This window comes from Dermatophagoides pteronyssinus, unplaced genomic scaffold (assembly GCF_027571235.1).
Source record: "Dermatophagoides pteronyssinus isolate colony J.1.1.1.1 unplaced genomic scaffold, Derpt_VIB-CSIC_2022.12 sq0010, whole genome shotgun sequence".
Classification (NCBI taxonomy): Eukaryota; Metazoa; Arthropoda; class Arachnida; order Sarcoptiformes; family Pyroglyphidae; genus Dermatophagoides; species Dermatophagoides pteronyssinus.
In genome coordinates this window covers 625,202-646,969 of record NW_027461534.1, presented here as the reverse complement: position 1 = coordinate 646,969, position 21,768 = coordinate 625,202, and the positions used below count along the sequence as shown (strand labels likewise).

At 29.4% G+C, this 21,768-nt stretch overlaps 2 protein-coding genes and 2 long non-coding RNA genes across 5 annotated transcripts; 3 read left to right on the top strand and 1 right to left on the bottom strand.

Annotated features, from left to right (window-relative positions):
• The first annotated feature begins 1,320 nt into the window (after nt 1-1,320).
• ec (ubiquitin specific peptidase echinus) lies at nt 1,321-13,551 on the top strand. 2 transcript variants are annotated; one of them, XM_075821412.1, is made up of 7 exons: nt 1,321-2,200; nt 8,164-8,256; nt 8,499-8,633; nt 9,049-9,165; nt 9,427-9,699; nt 9,847-9,999; nt 10,083-13,551. In XM_075821412.1, the coding sequence occupies exons 1-7, from the start codon at nt 1,874-1,876 to the stop codon at nt 13,413-13,415; spliced, it is 4,431 nt and encodes a 1,476-aa protein (XP_075677527.1). In that variant the 5' UTR covers nt 1,321-1,873; the 3' UTR covers nt 13,416-13,551. The 2 variants fall into 2 exon arrangements, with proteins under 2 accessions (XP_075677527.1, XP_075677528.1); XM_075821413.1 differs by lacking the exon at nt 1,321-2,200 and adding an exon at nt 7,014-7,032 and having other exon boundaries at nt 10,083-13,550.
• Nucleotides 13,552-13,762: 211 nt separating this feature from the next.
• On the top strand, nt 13,763-14,245 carry LOC142645378 (uncharacterized). The gene is made up of 2 exons (XR_012846524.1): nt 13,763-13,907; nt 13,985-14,245. It is a non-coding gene; the product is annotated as an uncharacterized LOC142645378 (long non-coding RNA).
• Nucleotides 14,246-14,619: 374 nt separating this feature from the next.
• Nucleotides 14,620-15,367, bottom strand: LOC142645379 (uncharacterized). The gene is made up of 2 exons (XR_012846525.1): nt 15,099-15,367; nt 14,620-15,039 (listed from the first exon to the last, which is right to left on the bottom strand). It is a non-coding gene; the product is annotated as an uncharacterized LOC142645379 (long non-coding RNA).
• Nucleotides 15,368-16,682: 1,315 nt separating this feature from the next.
• LOC113794405 (uncharacterized) lies at nt 16,683-20,948 on the top strand. The gene is made up of 5 exons (XM_075821461.1): nt 16,683-17,006; nt 17,285-17,845; nt 17,917-18,106; nt 18,181-19,533; nt 19,594-20,948. The coding sequence occupies exons 2-5, from the start codon at nt 17,565-17,567 to the stop codon at nt 19,981-19,983; spliced, it is 2,214 nt and encodes a 737-aa protein (XP_075677576.1). The 5' UTR covers nt 16,683-17,006; nt 17,285-17,564; the 3' UTR covers nt 19,984-20,948.
• Nucleotides 20,949-21,768: the final 820 nt, after the last annotated feature.

The following is a 21,768-nucleotide window of genomic DNA, read 5'->3' as shown; positions in this document are numbered from 1 at the left end:
GAAATATCAAGGTTATCACCAAGCTGTACCAGTCAATTTTCTTTTCATTTTTCTTCTTTATTCAATGATAATTTGTGTGATTCAAGCAAAAACAAATGGAGAGAGAAAATACCAATTTTGGTTTGAAAAATATTCTCTCAATTCAATCTGGACATTAAATGGCATTATATGAAGAAGATTTGACATCAAAAAAAAAGAAGATTTCTATGTTGATGAAGCACGCGACTGACCTAAACCTGAAATCCAGTTCAGGTTAAAAACATTTCTCTCTCTCTCTTTTCTTTCCTTATTTTTTGGTCATCTTTTTTTTTGCCTGGAAAAAAATCATCATTATTCAGTTTGGCTAGAAACAAAAAACCGAAAAAAAATCGGCTTATTGACTGGCCTCTCTCTCTCTCTATATATATGCCATGACACGCGACATTCAGTCATTGACGATGATATTTGATTCTTTGACCTTATCTTTTTCTCTTACCTTCGACATTAATGCATTAATGGTAACATTGACATGTGTTTTGTGTGTGTCACAATGAATCTTGAATTTGGCTTCGAAAAAAAAACATCATCTTTGAAAATTCGAATCTTGCATGCATCTGCATGGACCTTTTTTTTTGCTTTGCCTAACTTTATCAGTTTGATTTGGTACGAAACCAGAAAAAACCGATCAAGAAAAAAATCATTTTCTCCCCCCTCCATGATCTTCTCAAAGATGTGTGATACAAGGGGCAAAGCTTCGAAGTTAAAGATTAGTTAAAGTCCTCTCTCCTCAAGTCTTTATCTTTGTTTTGTTCACACTCCCTCCTCGTGCTGCGATGAAGTTGCCATTGCTTAGCAATTTTTGGTCAAAGAAAAACAAAAATCACAGCGATCTCAAGTTTCACGTTGCTAAGAAAAGCAGTCATGGAAGATAAAAAATTGGCCCATCTCATAACAAGTTTTGATTCTCGTTAGTTAGTTAGTTACCTGTACCTTTTTTTATCATTTTTTTTGCTGTACACCTTGCTACCACAACCACACTAACCACCATTATTATCAATGGTAACCTTTTGCCTTTGTTGCGCTTGTTGTTTTGTTTCCCACCATATTTGCAATCAACAATTCGGTCGTCGCAGCAATACGATGATGATGATGATGATGGTGGACACAACTTGCTGAACAAGGTTTTACCTGTCTCTCTTTCTCTTTTTTTGATTGTCCTGTTCATTTTTTTTTGCTGGGCGAAATCCTCCCGCTTCTATATATTCATTTGGCTTTTGGCTTAACATTTTCAAAAAAAATTGGCCATCGACTTTTTGATTCAAGTTTTCTCCATCATCAACATCATAATAATTTTTTTCAAATGAATACAGTGTTCTCTGTGTACACTTGTCGATGCGAATTTTATTTTTCTACATTTAAAAAAATGATGTTTTGAAAATAAAATAAACGAAATACATGCAAACAAACGGAATGATACTTTTAAATTGTTTTGTTTTGTGGATTGTGTTTCACTTTTTATTTCGGCTATTGTAATCCATTATTCAGTGAATTGTGAATCTAAAACATTGATCTTTTAAACATCTTTTAAAGAATTGCTTTTTTTAAAAAAAATGACATTTATGAATTGTAAATATCATTTTTGTGCATGAATGATTTTTGGTTTCGGCGCCATTATCATCATCATCATCATCATCATCGGCTTGTTTACAACGATAATTATCCAGTTATAATCATCATCATTTTGTGAATGTTTTATGTTTATTCGTGTGTGTGTGTGTAATATCGGAAAATGAAATGATTATCATCCAAAGAAAAAATTTGGCGCCATAATTGATTTGTTTTTTGTTTGTCGTCATATTTTCCGGATTCACTTCTTGTTTTACCAAAAACAAATATGGAAACCATACATCCAGCAATGATATATGATCCTGGTCCGTTAGATAATAATGATAATTTATCGAAAAATTTTTATAATAATCATCATCATCATCATCAACAACAACAACAACAACATCATCCGGAATTGGAACATTTAGCCAAAACAATGCCAAAACCAACAATAATCAACAACAACAACAACAACGATGAATCAAATTCAACAAAATCACCATCGAATAATAGTACAAATATTCGATCACAATCACGAATGTCAATTTCACATGATAAAGGATTGCTTAATATGCCTGGACAGAATAATTGTTTTCTTAACAGTGCTGTACAGGTAATTTTGAATAATCATTAATTTTATCAACACAAACCTTGAATATTTATTTATTTTTTGGGAAAAAATTTTTCCTTGTTTCAAAAAATGATTGATCGATTTTGGGAATTTTTTCACTATGTTTGTCTTTTTTGAATATTTTCACAAATAATGAATAATGTTTCGTTGACTATTCAATTGGGACAAATCAATGTTTTTGTTTTTTCCAATTTCACCATCTATCCAATTTATTAATGGATGTCAGTGATAATGATATGGCCAAAACAATTAAATTGATCCATTTTTGCTTTTCGATCCACTTTATTTTTTTCTTTCCCATTTGAATTCATTATAATTAAACTGAAACTTGGTGAACGCACCTCGATTTTTTTCTGTTTTCTTTATCACTATTTGCATTCGTTTTTATTCATTTATATTTTTCAATGTTTCATTATGAAATTTGACTTTGATAATTTCTTTAGAATTCATAATGAACGTTTTTTAATTATTATCATCATCCAGTTTTCCATTAAAGAAGTTATCTTTTCATGTCTTGTCACTATAGTGTGCTATATCGCAAAGTTTTCGTTTCATTTCGTTTGATTGTCATAATCTTGGCTAATTATTTCTTTGTTTTTCGTTTGAATATTTTTTTTTATAGCTATTTACATAACAAATTTTTACATATTCATTCGTTTGTTCGTTCGTTTATAAGTTGTCATTTTAATCCTGAAGAAAATTGGATCAAAACGTTTCTGTTGTTGAGGGATTTATTATGAAAACAAAAACATAGGAACGACGAATTAATTAAGATAGAAACATTGTTACATGATACAAACATAACATCATCATGGACAAAATTCATTTGTTTTTGGTGTATTGACATGAAACAATTATTTTTTGTTTGCCAGTGAAACACGCACATTAATTGAAACTTTCTTCATTTAATTTCATTTTTTTTTCAATTTCATTTCATTTATGAATCCAAACACACGAACATAGTAATTTTCTATGAAACAAATAATAATAATAATCGATCCATTACATTTCTTTCTATGAATATTTTTACTTACATTTTTGATAAGGAAATTGATGAAAAATATGATTATGTAATGTCTGGCCAAAAATGAAAAAACACTTTGGCCATATCAAATTGATAAAAAAAAATGATTGAATAACTCGATTGATGCATTGGTTTGATTTTTTTTTCTCTGTTTCTGGTCAGTTTTAATTTAATTTTCGAAAAGATTTTTTCCCGTTGATTTTATTCAACAGCAAATTTATTTCATTCAATAATCAATCGAATAAACCATTTACCCGATCAAATCGTGTTCATCATCATCATCATCCTTTCTTTTTTTAAATTAATTAAAACTTTTCTCTGCTGATCATCACGGGTTTTTTTGTTTTGAATTTCTTATTTGCCCGAAACTAAATGATCGTGTTCGAACAGAAAAACACGATTTTTTTTGTTTACGACGACGAAATCAAAATATCGATAGAATCGATCGGCAACACAATACGATTATTACATTTTCATTTCATTTAAAAGTTTTGTTGTTGTTGTTATAAATACTTTTTTTCACTCTAATCATTTTACAATCATCATCATCATCATTTTGAAAATTGATGATAAAAATCACATAATAACCGTATTCACTCAGTCATTTATTCATAGAAAAATTGTCTATTTACCACAATCATGATGATAACAATCATTATCATCATCATCAACCAAATAAGATGTTCATCAACGTATTTGGTCAAAATCATTTTTCTCTTTATAATGTGTTCCATATAATAATAATAATAATGAATGAATGAATGAATGAAAAAAAGTTGATAAAAAGAGGAAAAAAAACAAAAAAATTATGAGCTAAAAATATCTATTTTAACCTAAAACTATATATTTTTTTTCTTCCACAAAGTGACCGGGAGGTTTAAAGCTTGAAGCTTGAGATCGATGTTGATGAGATTAACAATAACGATTCAATGGTCAAAAAAAAAAAGTCTCGCCTGTATCTATAAAGGTGTGCATCGTTTCTTATTATTGCTTACTGGATCGTCATCATCAATGGTGATCATCAAGATAATCATCATTGTATCCTGATGATGATGATGATTATGATGATGATGAACATTCGAATAATTCAACCATATTTTTTCACTGATAAGTTTAATTCATTTCAACTAAAAATGATCTATATCTTATTCAAAGATTAGTTTCGATGATGATAATAATATCATCATCATCATAAGCAGCTAGAGAAAAAAAAATAGATGCGGCAAAACAAAACCTAGAAAATTAAATAACCTCGAAAAAAATATAAAGAAAAAAAAATTTTAACATGATGATGATGATGATATAATCAAAAAACTGATAAAAAAAAGAACAATAATGATTTGATTTTTTTGTTTTGTTCAAAGTTTAATCAACAAAATCGATTATTCACTTTTTTGATGATAATCATGATTGTGAACAGGAAACAACAACAACAACAACAAGAACAATATCTACGAAACAAACAAACTGACAATCAGTCAATCAATCAATAGATCAATCAATTATTCGATCAATCAATCGATAAATCAAGCTAATAACATTGAAGAAAAAGAATGTTGCGTTCTATAATCCTCATCTTATATAATTGGACATCGTGTTCATTGATAAGAATGGATAGTTTTTTTGTTGAATAAAATGAAGAATCAAATCAACCTATAGTATATTGAACACTCAGATAACGAGGGTCAACAACAAAACCTATCTTCTGTTCATAGTTCATTTTAATCAATGTTGTTGTTTTTTCCTCCCAAAAAAAAACTAAACATTAATTTGTGTTAACTGATAGAATTGATCAATGATTTAACATTGATTAAAGGTAATATTGATTTTCTGTTGTTAATGTTGTTGTTGTTGTTAATTCAAATAACGATTCGATCAATTAACTTTTTTTTTGATTCATTTTTTACTTCGTTGATCTAGTTTGAACATGAACTATGTACTTGTTATCTTCTATTACTATACATTGCATACATTTTGTATCCGTGTTCATCATCGAACTTCGTAGTCGTCGTGGTCGTTCTAATCATCATTGAAGAAATTTTTTTTCGCTCGTTATTATTTTCATTGTCGAATGTATATCAGAAACGTTCGATTTTGAAATATATTTCACATCGTTCAATGTTGCCGCCACCACCACCAATGTTTAATCTATTGTTGCTTAAATAATATCTATTGTCTTAGGTCAAAAGACCGTGTCGTTTTTCATCCTATTCATAATCATCATCATCTTGATTCGATTTGATTGTTCGTAACGAAATGAAATGAAATGATAAAGAAAAAGAACAAAATATAGATAGATAGAACAGAGCATCAGCGTTGTTGAAATCATCTCATTTTGTTTCATACAAGATCCTCATCATTATTAGATTACATCGATTCATTCATTCATTCAATATGAAATACATGCCTTTTTTTATACCAGGGTTTTTCTTTCTTTCGATGTTAACAATAATAATAATAATGAGAATTATCTTGACATTCAAATCTTTTTCTTTTTGATGTTGTTGTTTTTTTTTTTTTGATCAAAAACAAAAAATATTCTGATCAGAATGATTACGATTATGAATGATTGCGAATGAATGAATGAATAAATGTTCAAGTTTGTTGATCTTTTTACTTTTCAAAAAAAATAATAATTTGATTCTATGGTTGATCTATATATTTATTAATGTTCAAGTATGGAATTTTTTCATTTTCGTTTTGTCTTTTTTGAATGAAGATTTTGCAATCACTTGTTGTTGTTCTAGTTTTTGATTGATCTGATCACACCAACGATTATTTAATCAGAGAAGAAAGAAAAAAAAGTTGTTGTTGATAATCATTCTTGAATGAATTCTCTCACTCTCTTCTCCCTCATTCATCATCAATTTTCGGTTAAGAACAAAAGAAGAGCCAAAAATCAAATAACTTGTTGTTGCTCCCACACACACACAAGGTAATCGCTATTTGATTTTAAATCAAATCAAGGTGTCAAAATGAAAAATTATCAACATCATCATCGATAAATATTTTTTTCATTTATCATTTGATAAGAATTTCATTATTTTGATCATCAAACAACAACAAAAAATTTAATCAAGCAATCTGTGTGTGTGTATTAAGCAATTTTCATTATAGGGGTTTCACACTAGCAGCAATGTGAATGAAATATTTCAAATGCAATATTTCACTACATTTCAGCCTTATGGACTGAAATATTGCATTTGAAATATTTCATTCACATTGCTGCTAGTGTGAAACCCCTATTATGATAATTCAATAATTATCTGTTATCATCACCTTTTTTTTTGGATTATTATTAATGATGAAAAAAAAATAAAACAGATCAAATTATATTACATAAACAAACATTTGTTAATCATGAAATTTAGATCGTTAAAAGATTAATTACCTTTTCTTTTCTTTTTTTGCATAAACAAATATTGAATCAGAAAAAGAAGAAGAGAAATTCATTTGTTTTAATGAAATCATTGATGATGATGATGATGATAAAAATCTTTTGATTTTTTTTTTTTGAATTAAATCAAAATCGAATGTTCATGTTGGTACGTCATTTATGCATGAGTGTGTTTGTTTATTTTCTGGAAGTTGTACATTCGAAATTGTTTACTTTTGATTGATTGATTGATTGATTGATTTTTCTTATTTGAAAATTGATTCTTTTAAAATGTTTTTTTTTCTTCTTCTTCATTATTCAAATGATTTTTCCAGTTCAAGATCCTTATTTTTTTAATGATAATTGTCATCATTGATTCATCTGTTCATCTGTTCAAAACAATAATGTTTTCAAGTATTTTTTTCCTTTAACTAAATCTTTCTTTCTTTTATTTTCTCTTGTCAATTACAATTGTTCTTCATTTCAATATAATAGTTGTATTGCATAAGTATTTTGATCTGTTTTGTTTGTTCGACGTGTTTATTGTTATTATATCATTATTATCGTTTATCTATCATTTCCATTTTGTTTTATTTTCTTTTAAAATGTTTTCATGTTTATGTTTGTGATGTGTGTGTGTGTTTTGTATTGTTTGTTCCATACAAATTTCATTCACGAGAATGATTCATTCATTTCATTTTAGTATATTTCACAATTGTTGTTTGAAAAGTATTTAATAAATTTTGTTTTTCACCTAAATGAAATGAAATGACATAATGAATGAATGAATGAATGAAAAGACTATTCTTTTCATTCGAATAAATGATGATGATAAATAGCTGTTCTAGTATAATTTATCTGTTGAAAGAATAGATAGTTTTTTTTGCTTAAAGATGCTTACATGCATGCAGCATCTGTATTCAAGCTGTCAAGATTTTTCTAAGGCATCTGAACTTACACACTCACATGTAGAGAGAAAGAGAAGACGATCAGGAACATTATAAATTCTCTTTATCATGAAAATGAATGGCAATTTTTTTCGTTCGTTTGTTTGTTTGCAACAAGTTTAACCCATCTCAAGATGCTCTTTTCGGACAACTTGTCTGACCACTTTAAGATCTCTCTGTATGTTCGGTTGTCATTTAAAAATTGAAGAAGATTTTGAATTTATTTGTGCCGCGATTTTTGTTTCACGATTTTTGTTTCTTCTTCTTCAAAATGCTGATGGTTTTATTTATTATTCTATTTGATAATAATAATTAGTTTGTAAGATTTAGATTAAATCTAATTGTTATGATGATTAAAGAAGAAGAAGCTTATACCATAATTTATCCTTAATGATAATCATCATTTCATTTGAATTTAAGAGATTTAAATTAAAATTCAGCAAAATCAAAAGAAAAAAATAAGCAATTATTTTTTTTCTACCGGAATAAATGGATAATGAATAGGAAAAAAAACCAGATTACATAATTTTTGTATGACTCATTTGAATACATTTTTGAATTGACTTTTCTTTTCCTTTTTCCATCTCTCGTCTAATAGGTTCTATGGCATCTGGATATATTTCGTCGAAGTTTTCGTGAATTACAAGGACATGCCTGTATGGGTGATTCATGTATTTTTTGTGCTTTAAAGGTATGTTACTTTGCATTTCATTTCTTGACCCTCCTCGTTTTCTGTATAGTTTGGTCCCAAATAATGATTTTGATAATGACACACCTGTTGATCATCGTCATAATCATTATCATTATTCAATCGTTTGTTTGTTTTTGACATAATTTATTGGCCACCCACATGAATTTTCCATTTCATTCGTTATGTTTAATTTACATTTTTTTTCTTCTTCTTCCTTATGTAAACCATAAAAAAAATTCTAGGAACTATTCAATCAATTTCAAAGTAGCACAGAATCAGCATTACCACCCGATTCATTACGTTTTGCATTAGCACAAGCATTCAGTGATCAACGTCGATTTCGACTTGGATATATGGATGATGCTGCCGAATGTTTTGTAAGTGTTGATTTATCATTTTATATTATACTAATATATGGGAACGTCTACAAACCGTCTATCTTGTATGAATGGGGAATGATAACATTATCAATTCATTATTGTTCATTATCATTAACTTTTTTTTACACTAGCCTAGTTGTACATATATAATTTACATAAGTTATCTTTGAATACAAAAGGGTTTGAGGATGATTGCTCAACCATAACACCAATGTTTTTTTTTGTTCGATTGAAATGAAAAAAAAATGTTTTCTTATCTATTATGATGATGACTAATAATAATGTCCATTTTATTCTCATTTCTTTCAATCTATGAATCTATATTCTATTGCTTCCTTCCTACGATGCAACAACAACAACAACAACAACAACAATGATTGTCATAATAAAAATAATCACATAACAACAATAGGAAAACATCTTATTTCGTATACATTATCATATAACCAATGAAGAACTTGATTCAAAATCTCAATGTTCATCACATTGTATACCTCATGAAAAATTTTCCATGAATCTATTCGAACAGGTATGTATAATTCTGAAAAAAAAGGATTTTTGATTAAGTGTTTTTTCTGTGTGTTTGTGTGTGTGAACATTATAATAATAACCTTTATTTTTATTTTTTCCTTGTTCCATTTCATTTTTTTATATATTAATTTTTCATTATATAATGATTATCCTGTACAATGTCATTTGACCGTTACCAATGATTTGACTATTGTTGTATGATCATCATTATTATCATCATCATCATGATTATTATTGTTGGAAACTGAAAATATTTTAGATCATTTGCTATTCATGTGGTGCCACCTCCGATCCATTCATATTTTCACAGATGGTTCATTATATTTCTACCTCAGCATTATGTACGGCTGCTACTTCCTCAACATCAACATCACTGTCAACATCAACATTGACATCGACATCAATACACAATGGAGTTGTCAATGTCGATAATAATAATATTAGTCATAACAATGCTGTTGATGATAAAATCATGAATTTCGGACAATTGATTAAAATGGCCAATTCAATGGGCGATATTCGTAATTGTCCGGTATGTAGTACATTTTTTTTTTTTTTTTTTTTGATATACGATTTGAATTGATGCCAATAATACCTGTCATACATTGACAATCATTGTAATCATTGAAAATCATTTCAATTGGAAATTCATTCAATACTTTTTTTCTCTTTACACCAGAAAATGTGTGGCGCAAGAATGAACATTGAAAAACGATTACTCAATAGACCTGATATAATAAGCATTGGTCTTGTATGGGATACTGATCATCCATCATTGACATTCATTCGAAATGTCTATCAATTGATTGGAACGAATATTCGTCTGAATGAAGTAATTTTGTTCGATACAAAAAAAAAATAATAATAAATCAAAATTTTAATGACTTATTTTTTATTATTTTTTTTCAAATTTAGTTATTTAATTTGAAAGAAACCAATTCGTTTCATCATCAACAACAACTTGATGATAATCAACAATTAAATTTAGTTGGTTTGGTTACCTATTATGGCAAACATTATAGTACATATATATTCAATACAAAACTTTCACAATGGATCTATTTTGATGATGCAACGGTACGGGTGGTTGGATCACAATGGCAACAAGTTGTTGAAAAATGTATCAAAGGCCATTTTCAACCATTATTATTATTATATTCAAATCCAAATGCAAAAATTATCAACACAAAAAATGCTTTAAAAGAAATCATACCGATGACGGTCATTAAAAAACCTGTTGTCGATGAAATTGAACCATCATTGTCAGTAAATTCTTCTAGTAATATAGTCAATCCACTTCCACCCACCACTATTACAACTAGAAAATCACCAATACCACCGCCTATACCTCCTCATAATCTTTTGTCATCATACGTGAAGCCAAAATCCACCGAAACAACAACAAACATTAATAATTCAAAATTAGATGCGATTAGTCATCATAGTAATCATCATCAACAAAAACAACATCCAGCATTATATCGACATAATGTTGCACATTATAATTCGGATGTGCCTGATTCACCATCGGCTACCTCGACAACTTCATATTTCAGTGATGTAGGTGCTGATTCAACCGATGGTTATATATCAAGAAAAACTGTTGAAAACATAATCAAAATTCAACAAAGATCAACAAAAACTTCACAAAATTTATTAAAATTAGATAATCATTCATCAACAATGCTCAATAATGGTGTATATGATGATCGAAAATATAATCGAAATAGTTCAAGTAGTATTGAATCATTTGATCTAGTTGTTCGCAGTTCTAAAATATCTTCTTCTACTTTGTCAACAACATCAATGATGATGAATCAAATCAATAGCTGTTCATTGCAACGACGAGATTCCGGAAACAGTGATCGTGCATCAAGTGTTTCGTCAAATGATACATCATATCATTCTAATCAACGTCAACAATTGATGACAAAAAATTCTAATCGAAATACTTCAACAGCTAAAAATGCTTCTGATCAAGGTTATGATTCATTTTCATTGTCCAGTTCTGATAGTTATCCATCAACTATTTCGCCATCAAAATTGAATAGCCGTTTAAAACAGATTCCTGAAGATGATAGCCAACTGATTGACATGGTTAATAATCTGTCGACAATAGATGAATGCGATAAACTTTGTTCGGAAGCGGACATACTTTTACTACGATCACATGAAAAAGAACGTGAAGGAGATTTACGTGCGGCGGCTGCATTAAGTGATTCAGCTGCTGCAAAAGCAAGATTAGCTATGGACATACCGTATAGTAATCATCAAACGTTAATATCCGCCAAAATGAAACATAGCATGTGTGTAATGCGATCGGCAAGCTTACATAAAAGAGTTGTTGAGCTTGAAACTGAAGAAAAACGATTATTGAAAGCTGCCGCATTGGAAGCGGCGTCACATCATAGTCGACAATCAAGCCGAGATAGTAGCTATGGACGACATAGTCGTCAATCTAGTCGTGATAATAAAGATCCAACTAAAGTGATCACAACTTATAAACAAGATGCATCCATTGATAATCGAATAAACGCAGTCAAATCTAAATCTGATAGCAAAAATCATTGGCCATCCTTAGAAATTTATGCTACATTACCAAAAAAATCTAAAAGTAAATCGAATACGAAAAATTCAATATCGGTCGAAAATGTTACAAACAAATTAAAAGATAATGCAACAAAATCGATGATAGCAAGTCGTGATCATCAATTGATTTATGAAAATTTACAAATGATTAAACCGCAAACAAAATCAAACAAAACATCATCAAAATCTAAAGTATCTTTGATATCGGATTCAGAATTTAGTGATTATCATAGCGAATGGGAAGCCATTCATAAGAAAAGACCGAAAACCAAAATAAATGATCCGATCAGTAATACGGGTTGGCAAAGTTGTCGAGAAAATACTGATAGCGATGCTGGATATGCCGAATTCGCTTCATCACATGTTTTTTCAAAGTTATCTTTGAATAGTAAAAAAATTAGCCCAAAAAGTCAATGTAAAGTCAAACGGAAATTAATGTTTGGTAATTTCTTAAAATCAAAAAATCAAAGTCTTCCGGATCTTCGTGAAGACATTCAACAATCAAACAAAAATGAAACACATGAAGGAAATAAATGTAAAGATGATGACAGTATTCATCGATCATCGGCTGTTGCACAGATCAATGCTAAAGGATTTCATCAATTACATCGATCATCTGTTGCTGAACAAGGTTTCAGATCAAAACCATTGTTAATCAAGGTTAAACCACCGGCTGTTATAAATGGTTCGAATAAACCATTACCTCCGCTTTCGTGTACGCCATCACCTTCAACATTAAGCACTGAACAAATAAAACATCAGCATAATGAATCATCAAAAAATGAACAGATTGCACTGATAGCGACAACAGCGAATACGATTACAACACAAATGAAATCTGATTGCGTTAGACGAGAGAAACCATTGCCACCGAAACGTAATCTATTTCTTGAAGAATTAAATCGTAAACGAAGTGAAATATTGAAATGTGAAAAACAAATAAATAGTGTTGACAATAATGATCATAACAATGAAAAAATTTATTGCAATATTCAGCCTAAACCAAATCAGTCACTAAGCAACAACGGACAACTGATACAAGACAAAAAAGAATTGAAATCAGCTACCGTTTCAGGTCCAACACCGGTGCCAGTGATTAGTAGAAAACCTAGCATGTTTGAAATTACAAATTTCATTTCGAAAAATTCTCCACCACTATCATCTCATCAAAATATTGACCATAATCAGAACATTACTAAATCAACATCATCATCATCAACAAAAGTTCATATGCCAATACCAGTTAATCCACGATCAAATAGACTTCAAAGGCCACCCGATTATGAAACAACAATAAAACGATTAAATCAAAAACAATCAAATCCAATCTATTCAAATCTACCACCACCATCACCAACAATATCAATGATTATGAATTTGGAACAACGTACCAATTTCAATGATCAAGTCATATCATCATCTATCACTGCAAATCATCATCAGCAACAAGTTAATCAAACACAAACATATCATACTTCATCAAACGATAAAAAAATACCGATGCAACGGAATACTAAAAAATCTGTAAAATTTTCCGATCAAATTGAATTGGTTGCCTGTGCTGATGATGTGATTGAACATGATGAACCATTACCGAATCTATTATTGGAAAAAGTTCTAGGCAAAACACAAAATATTGTCTATACATTACAGAAATAATTTATTTACAGTTATTGTGTGTTTTTTTTAATAATTTCAATTGAATCAACTATTTTTTTCATGATGAAAGCCTTATTTTCTTTGATGATCTCAATGACTTTTTTTTCCACTATCCACTTAAATTATTTAATATTATTATGAAATAAATGAAAATGTTCCTAAAAGGAATTGCTTTACAGAAAAAAAATTGATCAATTTTTGTGTTGGAATCAAATTCCAAATAAGGCAACATTGATACATTGATGTTTGGCCTAAAAAATTTCTTATAAAAATTTGGGAAAAATAAAAAGAATGAAATCAAACGAGATTATCGGTTACTAATGGATATTGTTAATCTTTTTAAAATTTCGTAATCATTTCCGTTCATTTTTTTTATTAAAAACAACAATCATCATCATTGGTTTATGTGGTTAATAATAATCTACAAAGTCAAGGTGTCGAGAAAAAAAAATTGATAAAATTATCTGTACCTATTTTTTATATCTTTCATAGGTAAAAACTTTTCATTAAAATTGCAATTGATAATTATCATTTCAAAAAAAAAACTTTTGCACGTCTTTTATGTACAGAAATTATGGCAAAGCGGTGTGTATTTCGTTCGAATCGAGCATGCTCAAAACAAAAATACAACAACATGGACATGCACATTTAATCAACAAACAAACATAAAAACGATTGAGCATCTTTTCATCATCCTCATCCTCTTTTTTTTCTCATTTACAAAATCCGAAAAAAAGAAAACAATTTCTGGCTACAATCATAAACATAATTATCAAATGAATAAAAATTAATTGATAAATGAAATGTAAATAAATGATTTTTTCCAATTACGTTTTTATATTGTGGCCACTACATAAAATGTACGTATACGTACGCACACCACACACACACACACACACATGTATCGCTCACTTACAAAAATATATACTCGTTCGATTTTTATATTCTTGGCTCATGTTCCATAATAATACTCCTCCTCGTCATCCTCCTCATTTTTTTTTTTTAATAACCATACACTCAGAAAAATCGACCCCCTTTTTTGGGGCAAAAATTAAGCTCCGCCTTTTTTGGCCGACGTTTACTTTTTTGAGCGCATGTTCGCATTTATTCCCGTAAACTTTCTTTATTCTTGAAATTGTAAATTTCTTGAATATTTTCTTTCCATAACCATAAACCATATTCAATAAAAATAATAACAAACTAATGAGAATAAGAAAAAAGATGTTTATTTATTGTTATAAAAAAATAAATTTTTCGTTATGGATTAAGTGCAAACAATCAAGTATTTTGAATTTATCAATTTTGATTAAAAAAAGATTTTAGGTAGATTTTTCCATATATTCGTATGTAGATCTTTCATAGCTAATGTTTGATTGTTGCACTCAATGTATTTAATTCTGATTCTTGTTAATTTAAAATTCACGATATTTAATTCAGTCCGTAAAATCATATATTTACAATAGATCATCCAATAGATGTTCGAGGTTTCACATTCTCTCATTTCACAAGTTCTTCTTCGTCTTACATGGGCGAATCTGGGTAGATAATAATAATAGTACTGGAGACATTTCGCCAATGGCACTTGTGTCATAATGACAGATTCAAGAAAATAAGATAATACAATCTAAAATCAAAATTACAAAAAGAATCGGTAAGAAAAATTAAGACTTAGGAAAATTGAACTTTCCTGGACAAATGCATCTTGGAAAATTTCGAAACCAATTCAGAAGTTGATTTGCTCATCAATTTGCTCGACTTGTGACCGTTATATGGCGAAACTTTGATTCAAATTTTGTCCTTATGTAATGATAAACATTCTTGTTTAATTCGTAATGATAAAGTAAAAAAAGATGTTTATTTCGGATTCTCGATTCGAGATTGAAATTTTTCGGCAATATCGAAACATTTTCGAACTCGAAGTTAATGTTTCGTTTTTTTGCAATGTTCGATTTTCTTTTCGGAAGATTACAGTCGTTCTTCGCATAACACGGTATTTGTACAACAGTGGAACGAATTAACCGTGTTCCAAGAGAAACGACTGTATGGAACTAAGTCAACCGCCACGTGCATTTGTGTCTTTCGTCACATTAATTTTTTCGTCGTCATTTCACAACGAAGTTCGGCTATTCGACTAAGTTTTTAATGGAAATAATTAACGAATTTGGTGATTCAAAGTTGATTTATTGTTGCAAAAATGGAACGAATTTTGATCCGGATATCTTAAAGACAACCGAGATACTCAATGATTGAAACATTCTGAATGTAATGTAATGAAAAAAACATTGAACATCATTGTGCTAAATGTTCCTAAATGAATGCCTGTTCATGAAACAGTTTGTTTCAAATTTTTCAAACAAAACCTAAAATTGTCACCGAATCAAGAATCAAATTTAAGTGGCGTCTTTTTCGATTGGTGAACCACAGAATGTATTTGAAATTTCTGAATTTTTCAAGTCATAATCGATCATTATTCTAAGGATATTGTTATGGAATTCAAAGTCGTGTGTCATTGTTAACAAGATATATGGGTTCACCAACAGAACTTCAAGTGAAATTGTGGAAACGTTTATGGAAATATTTAAATGGACCAAATTCAATAATTTTGAATTACTCATTTAGATTAAGACCTTACTATCATAACATAATGAAATTCACAATGGACTTAACGCTTTTGCGAACTGGAAAAAAACGAAAAGAATTGAATTCAAATTTATTTATTTATTGTTTTTGCTTAAACCAATTTCTTATTTTTTGTTTTAATAAAACAATTTATTTTTCTTTTATTTCAATTACTGATGAATTACTGGTGAATTTTTGAATTGATATTTTAAAAGAAATTTGCTAACAACAAAAAAATACTCATAGAAAAAGTTTCCGGGAACAAGTTGAAAACCAAGTTGAAAATTGGAGCGAAATTCAAATTCATTAAAATAATGCCGTTCAAATAATAGGTTACTGTGCATAGAAAGTTAGGAGAAATTTTTTCTTATTTAGGCTCCGCCTTTTTTGGCCGATGTTTACTTTTCCCCTAACTTATACTGTACATCGGACAGACGTACAATTTTTCTGAGTGTACACTCATACACTCATCATCATCATCATCATTAATGAGTGTATGTTGAATACGTTTGTCGCTTTCGCCAAAAAAAAAAAAGCCAGCGGAAAAAAACAACACTTTTAAGCATTGAATCAAATGAATGGTGCGGCATTTTTTTCTGGTTCAATTTTTTGTTTTTTTTTTTTTTTGGTTGTAATTTTAGGTTTCTTCTGTTGTCGCCTTCGTCGTTGTTTGTTGTTGTTTTCTTGTCGTTGTTGATCTTTTTTTTTTTAATTTTTCGTCGTCGTCGTCGTATCTCTTTCTCAATTTGCAACAACAGTAAATTTTATTTTCTTTTTCTTTTTTTTTGTTTGTTTGTTTCGCTTCATTATCATCATCATAATATTTAATTCGTTTTTTTTGAGCGTGTGTGTGTGTGTGTTGTTTGATTTCTGGTTTCTTCGTTTTCAAATAAACAAAAAAATCTTTTTTTTTTACTTGTTTTTTTTTTTTGTTTTGTTACTTTTGGTCAATTCGATCTTTACTTGTTTTAGGTAACCATTTTTTTTATTTTTTATTTTCCTGTTTTCAATGATCAATCAATTTTTTTTTGTTTGATGTCCATGCCGTTTTTTTTTCTCCTCCACTGTTCGTGTCTAAATGCTTTTTTTTGTTTTGTTTTGTTTTCTCCTTTTATAATCAGATTTCATTTTTTTTGCATTGTCTGTTTCTGATCATTTCATTTTATCAATGTTTATTATAATGTTATATTAACTAAAAAATTTTTACAAAAATCTAACATTTTTTTATTATAATTATATCTTATTTATAGGAAATCATTTTCTTTCATTCAATCTTCTTTTTTTTTGATATCTCAACATAAAAAATTTGCTTTATCATTATCATCGTCATCAACATACATAATCATCATTGTCCAATTCCTTTTTTTTCGTTTTTCTATTATATGTGAAAAGAAAAATTCTCAAAATTGAAAACAAGATCTTTCATTATCATTCTCCACTTTTTTTGTTCAATATTCAAAAAATAAACAAACAGAATTTAGAAGAAAAAACAAACAATTAAATATTTCTAAATTTATAAAAATAAAAATAATGGTCAGCGAAATGGAATCGGCTGTTGGCAAAAATTCGACCACCACCGTCAATCAATCGGTCAATAATAATAATAATAATAACAATAATAATAATAATGTAACAGCAGTCACAGCAACTTATAATGCTGAACATGTTGCCAATAATAATAATAATAATAATATTAATGATAATAATAATAATGCCGATATTCAAGAACAATATTCGGCACAATCAGTTGCAATTGAATTTGTTCGCCAATATTATACGATGATGAATCGAGCACCACAACATCTTTTTCGGTTTGTACTTCTTTTTTTTAATATTTGTTTTTCCAATCATTTATCCATTATTAATTTAATTTTCTAATTAGATTCTATAGCGATGATTCAACATTCATTCATGGTACGTTGGATAAGCCTGGTGAAAATCGTGGTGAATTATATTATCATGGACATAAACAGATCAATAACAAGTTAATGTCATTGAATTTTTCGAACTGTCATACCAAAGTTCGACAAGTAGATAGTATGAGAACTCTTGGTAATGGTATCGTTATTCAGGTAAGCGATTGTATATTTCAATAATTTGGAAAAGATTCAGTTTTGTTATTAATATTTCATTTTAAATTAATTAGATTGTGGGCGATTTATCGAACAATCGTCAACCATCACGTCGTTTTCATCAGACAATTGTTTTGGCACCAGAATCGCCAAACAAATACTATGTACGAAATGATATATTTCGTTATCAAGATGATATCGCTGATGATATGAGTGGTGATCATCAAAATAATATACAAATGTTGGAAAATGGCGATTCATCATCATTGATGTCTGATATCAATGTTGTTGGTCGTGAAATGAATAAAACATCGGAAATTTCTAAAAATGAGCCCGGCGTCATCGATTTGTCTCAGGATGAAAATGTTCAAACTGCTAAACAGCAACAATTGGTTAACAATTCCAATGCTAATAATAATGGTGAACTGATCGATATTTGTAAAATGATGACGCCGGGCGATCAACCTAAATCCGCTTCTGTTCAGCCTACTGATAAAGCTATAATGGGTTCACAATCACGATCGCCAACTACGCCACCACAACCTGAAAGTAATGAACCAATTCTCAAATCAAATTCAGAAAAGAATGCTGCTGCTGCTATAGGAACGGAAAATTTTGAAAATAATGATAAGGATCTTGTAAAATCCGAATCCAAAACCGAACCGCAAGAACAAAATGAAAATTTGGATGAAATACCTAAAACTACTGTTTTTTCTTCGGCATCAATCGAACCAAAGACTTATGCCGGTATTTTGGGTCGTGGTTCAAATCAACAACCATCAATGGCTGCTGCTGTTCCTGTTCCTGTATCGGTTGCCCAAACTTCAGTGTCTAAAAATCTAAACGAAGGTTTGGCTAATGTTGGTAATGTTTCTAGCAATTTGCCACCGTCTTCATCATTGTCTACTGGTGAAAATCCAAGTGGTATCGTTGCCAATGTAGCCGGCATGGGAACTGTCACTAGTGGTTCAGTTGTTGTACCGAAACCACCATTCGCTGTTAATACTTCTTCGGCTCAACATCAACAATTTAATGCGCCATTATTGAATCAACAACGTGAACGTGATCATCGTTTCCCTAAGAAATCTTATAATCGTCGAAACGATTCAAGAGAAAGTGGAAAAAACAATGATTCCGATTCAGCCGATGGTGGTGATCATTTTGGTGGTTCTTCTATGCTCAATAGCAGCAGTAATATAACAAGCAACATTAATGTGAAAAAATATCCTGATGAAAATCAATTGTTCATTGGAAATTTATTGCCCGATTCTAGCGAAGAAATCGTACACACTATTTTTGGTAAATATGGAAAAATTGTCGACGTTCGAATCAATCGACAAAAGTTACCAAGTTCAGGTAAAGGTCGAAATTATGGTTTCATAACATTCGAAGATCCTCAAGTTGTCGATAAAATTATTGCCCAAAAGGTTTGTGCTTTTTTTAATAATAAAATCTTTTATCAATTCATGATCGTTTTCTTTATCTAGCCTATTTTTCATGAAAACCATCGATATAATGTTGAAAAGAAGCAAGGCAAAAGCGGGGCCAGCACTGGCAATAGCAATTATGATCGTAATCGTGAAAGAAACACTTCTTCAAATGTACGCAATTCTAATATTCAAACAAACCCGATGCAAAGTGGAAGTGGTACTGGACCAAGAGGTGGTCATATGTCAATGAATCCCGGAAATGCTGGCGGTGGACAAATGAATCAAATTGGTGGTCCGCGTAATCGTAGCGGTCAAAATTTCTCTCATCCTAATGCTAATTCTGGGGGTGGGAATCAAGTGAACAGAAGTGGAACTGGTGGACAAGGGCAATTTTCGAATCGGCAAATGTTTAATCATCCACCACCTCAACAACAACAAAATCGATGAGCCATTCGAGTGTTTTCGTTTCCGTATCTGACTATGATGATAATTTTTTTAAAACAAAAAATCTTTCAAGTTTTGTTCATTTACATTCAGAATATACACATTTACTTGAAGTAACATTCGACCCGCCGCTCACAAGTCAAGAATTTTTTTTTAATTAATCAGAAACAACTCAACTTTTTCGTTCTTAACTGTTCTCGTCTATTTTTCATCAATGATTGTGTGAAATGCAACGAATATGATGATTTTTAACTTTTCACTTCTGGTAAATGTCTAATGATCATGAATGATGATGATTTGAATTTTTTTCCTTTTGTTCAATATTGATTGTGGATGTCAAGTATTTATTAATATTATTTTTTACAAACAAAATCAACAACCTGACACACACACAACACGAAATGCCCAACACAATTTATAAATTATAATAATTCTATATTTTTCTTGATCATCTACGATTTTTTTTAATCTCAACAATTCTCATTATCATAAAATGATCATCATTGCCATTATCTGATTCTCATAAGTCATCAACCAGTTCAGAACAGGCGTCCAAAATTTTCTTATGATCATCATTATATCATCGTTTCAAAACGATTATCACCTCATAAATAATAATAGTCAAATAATTGAACCCATTCTTTTTGGTGCCTAATAAACATCACATTACATACAAACATACAAACAATACACACATAAAAAAATACAGCCTAAAAGTTTGAACAAAAAAAAAAGAAGAATAATACAATCAAAAATCAAATTGAAAATATCATTTATAAATATGAATAGACACAAATACACACACGTTCCCACACCACAGAAATGAATATCGTCACAACAAATATCGTTTTCAATCAATATAATCCCCTTCAATTCCTTACTAAGCTACTTTCAATCTTTACAAGTCGTTTTCGTTGCCATTTGTTGATTTAAAATGTTTTCTTTCAAGAATTACTTTTTTTTCATTTTTTTTTCTTGTTTATCTTATGATTAATTTTCTGAAATTATAATGTTCACTACCTATATATATAAAATACATGCAATACATCCACCCACACCCAGACACACATCTAATTTACCTGAAAAAAAATCCGAGAAAAACGGAAATTTTTTTTTTTTGATTGAAGATGAAAGGAAAAAAAAATATTTGTAATTATTATTATTTTTTTAAATTATACAATTCAAAATTTAATCAAAAAAAAAAAATTTATAAACCTAATTTGAAATTGAGCTACATAATTCTGCTAATTAAATGTAAAAAATTCAAATGAATCTTTTTTTTCGAACGAATTGATCATCATTATCCATCTTACTCATCATTATAATCATCACCAACAAGAACAACAGCAACAACATTCAGAATTAAGCAATCAGAATAAAATAGGTTAGAATTATCAATTGCCTAATTTTTTTACCATCTCCCATTTTTATCAAATAAATCATCATATGACAGACATTGATGAAATCGTGATTTTTTTTCAATATCTACACCCATTACAATCACAATAATTTACCTTATTTTGTGTGTTTGTTTGTTTGTTGTTCTCATCCCATCCACAATTTATCATTTCAATATTTTCCCTTTTAAATACTGTTCCTGTCAAACATTTATCTCATATTTTCACATACACAAAAATACACAAAGGTAACCCATTTTTCTATATATATTTCGTTATTTATCTGATCATAATCTCTTTTTTTTTCTATTCAATCAGTGTAACCAACAGCAGCAGCAACCGTTTTTTTTTTCTAATGATGATTTACAAACAAATAATTTCACTTATAATG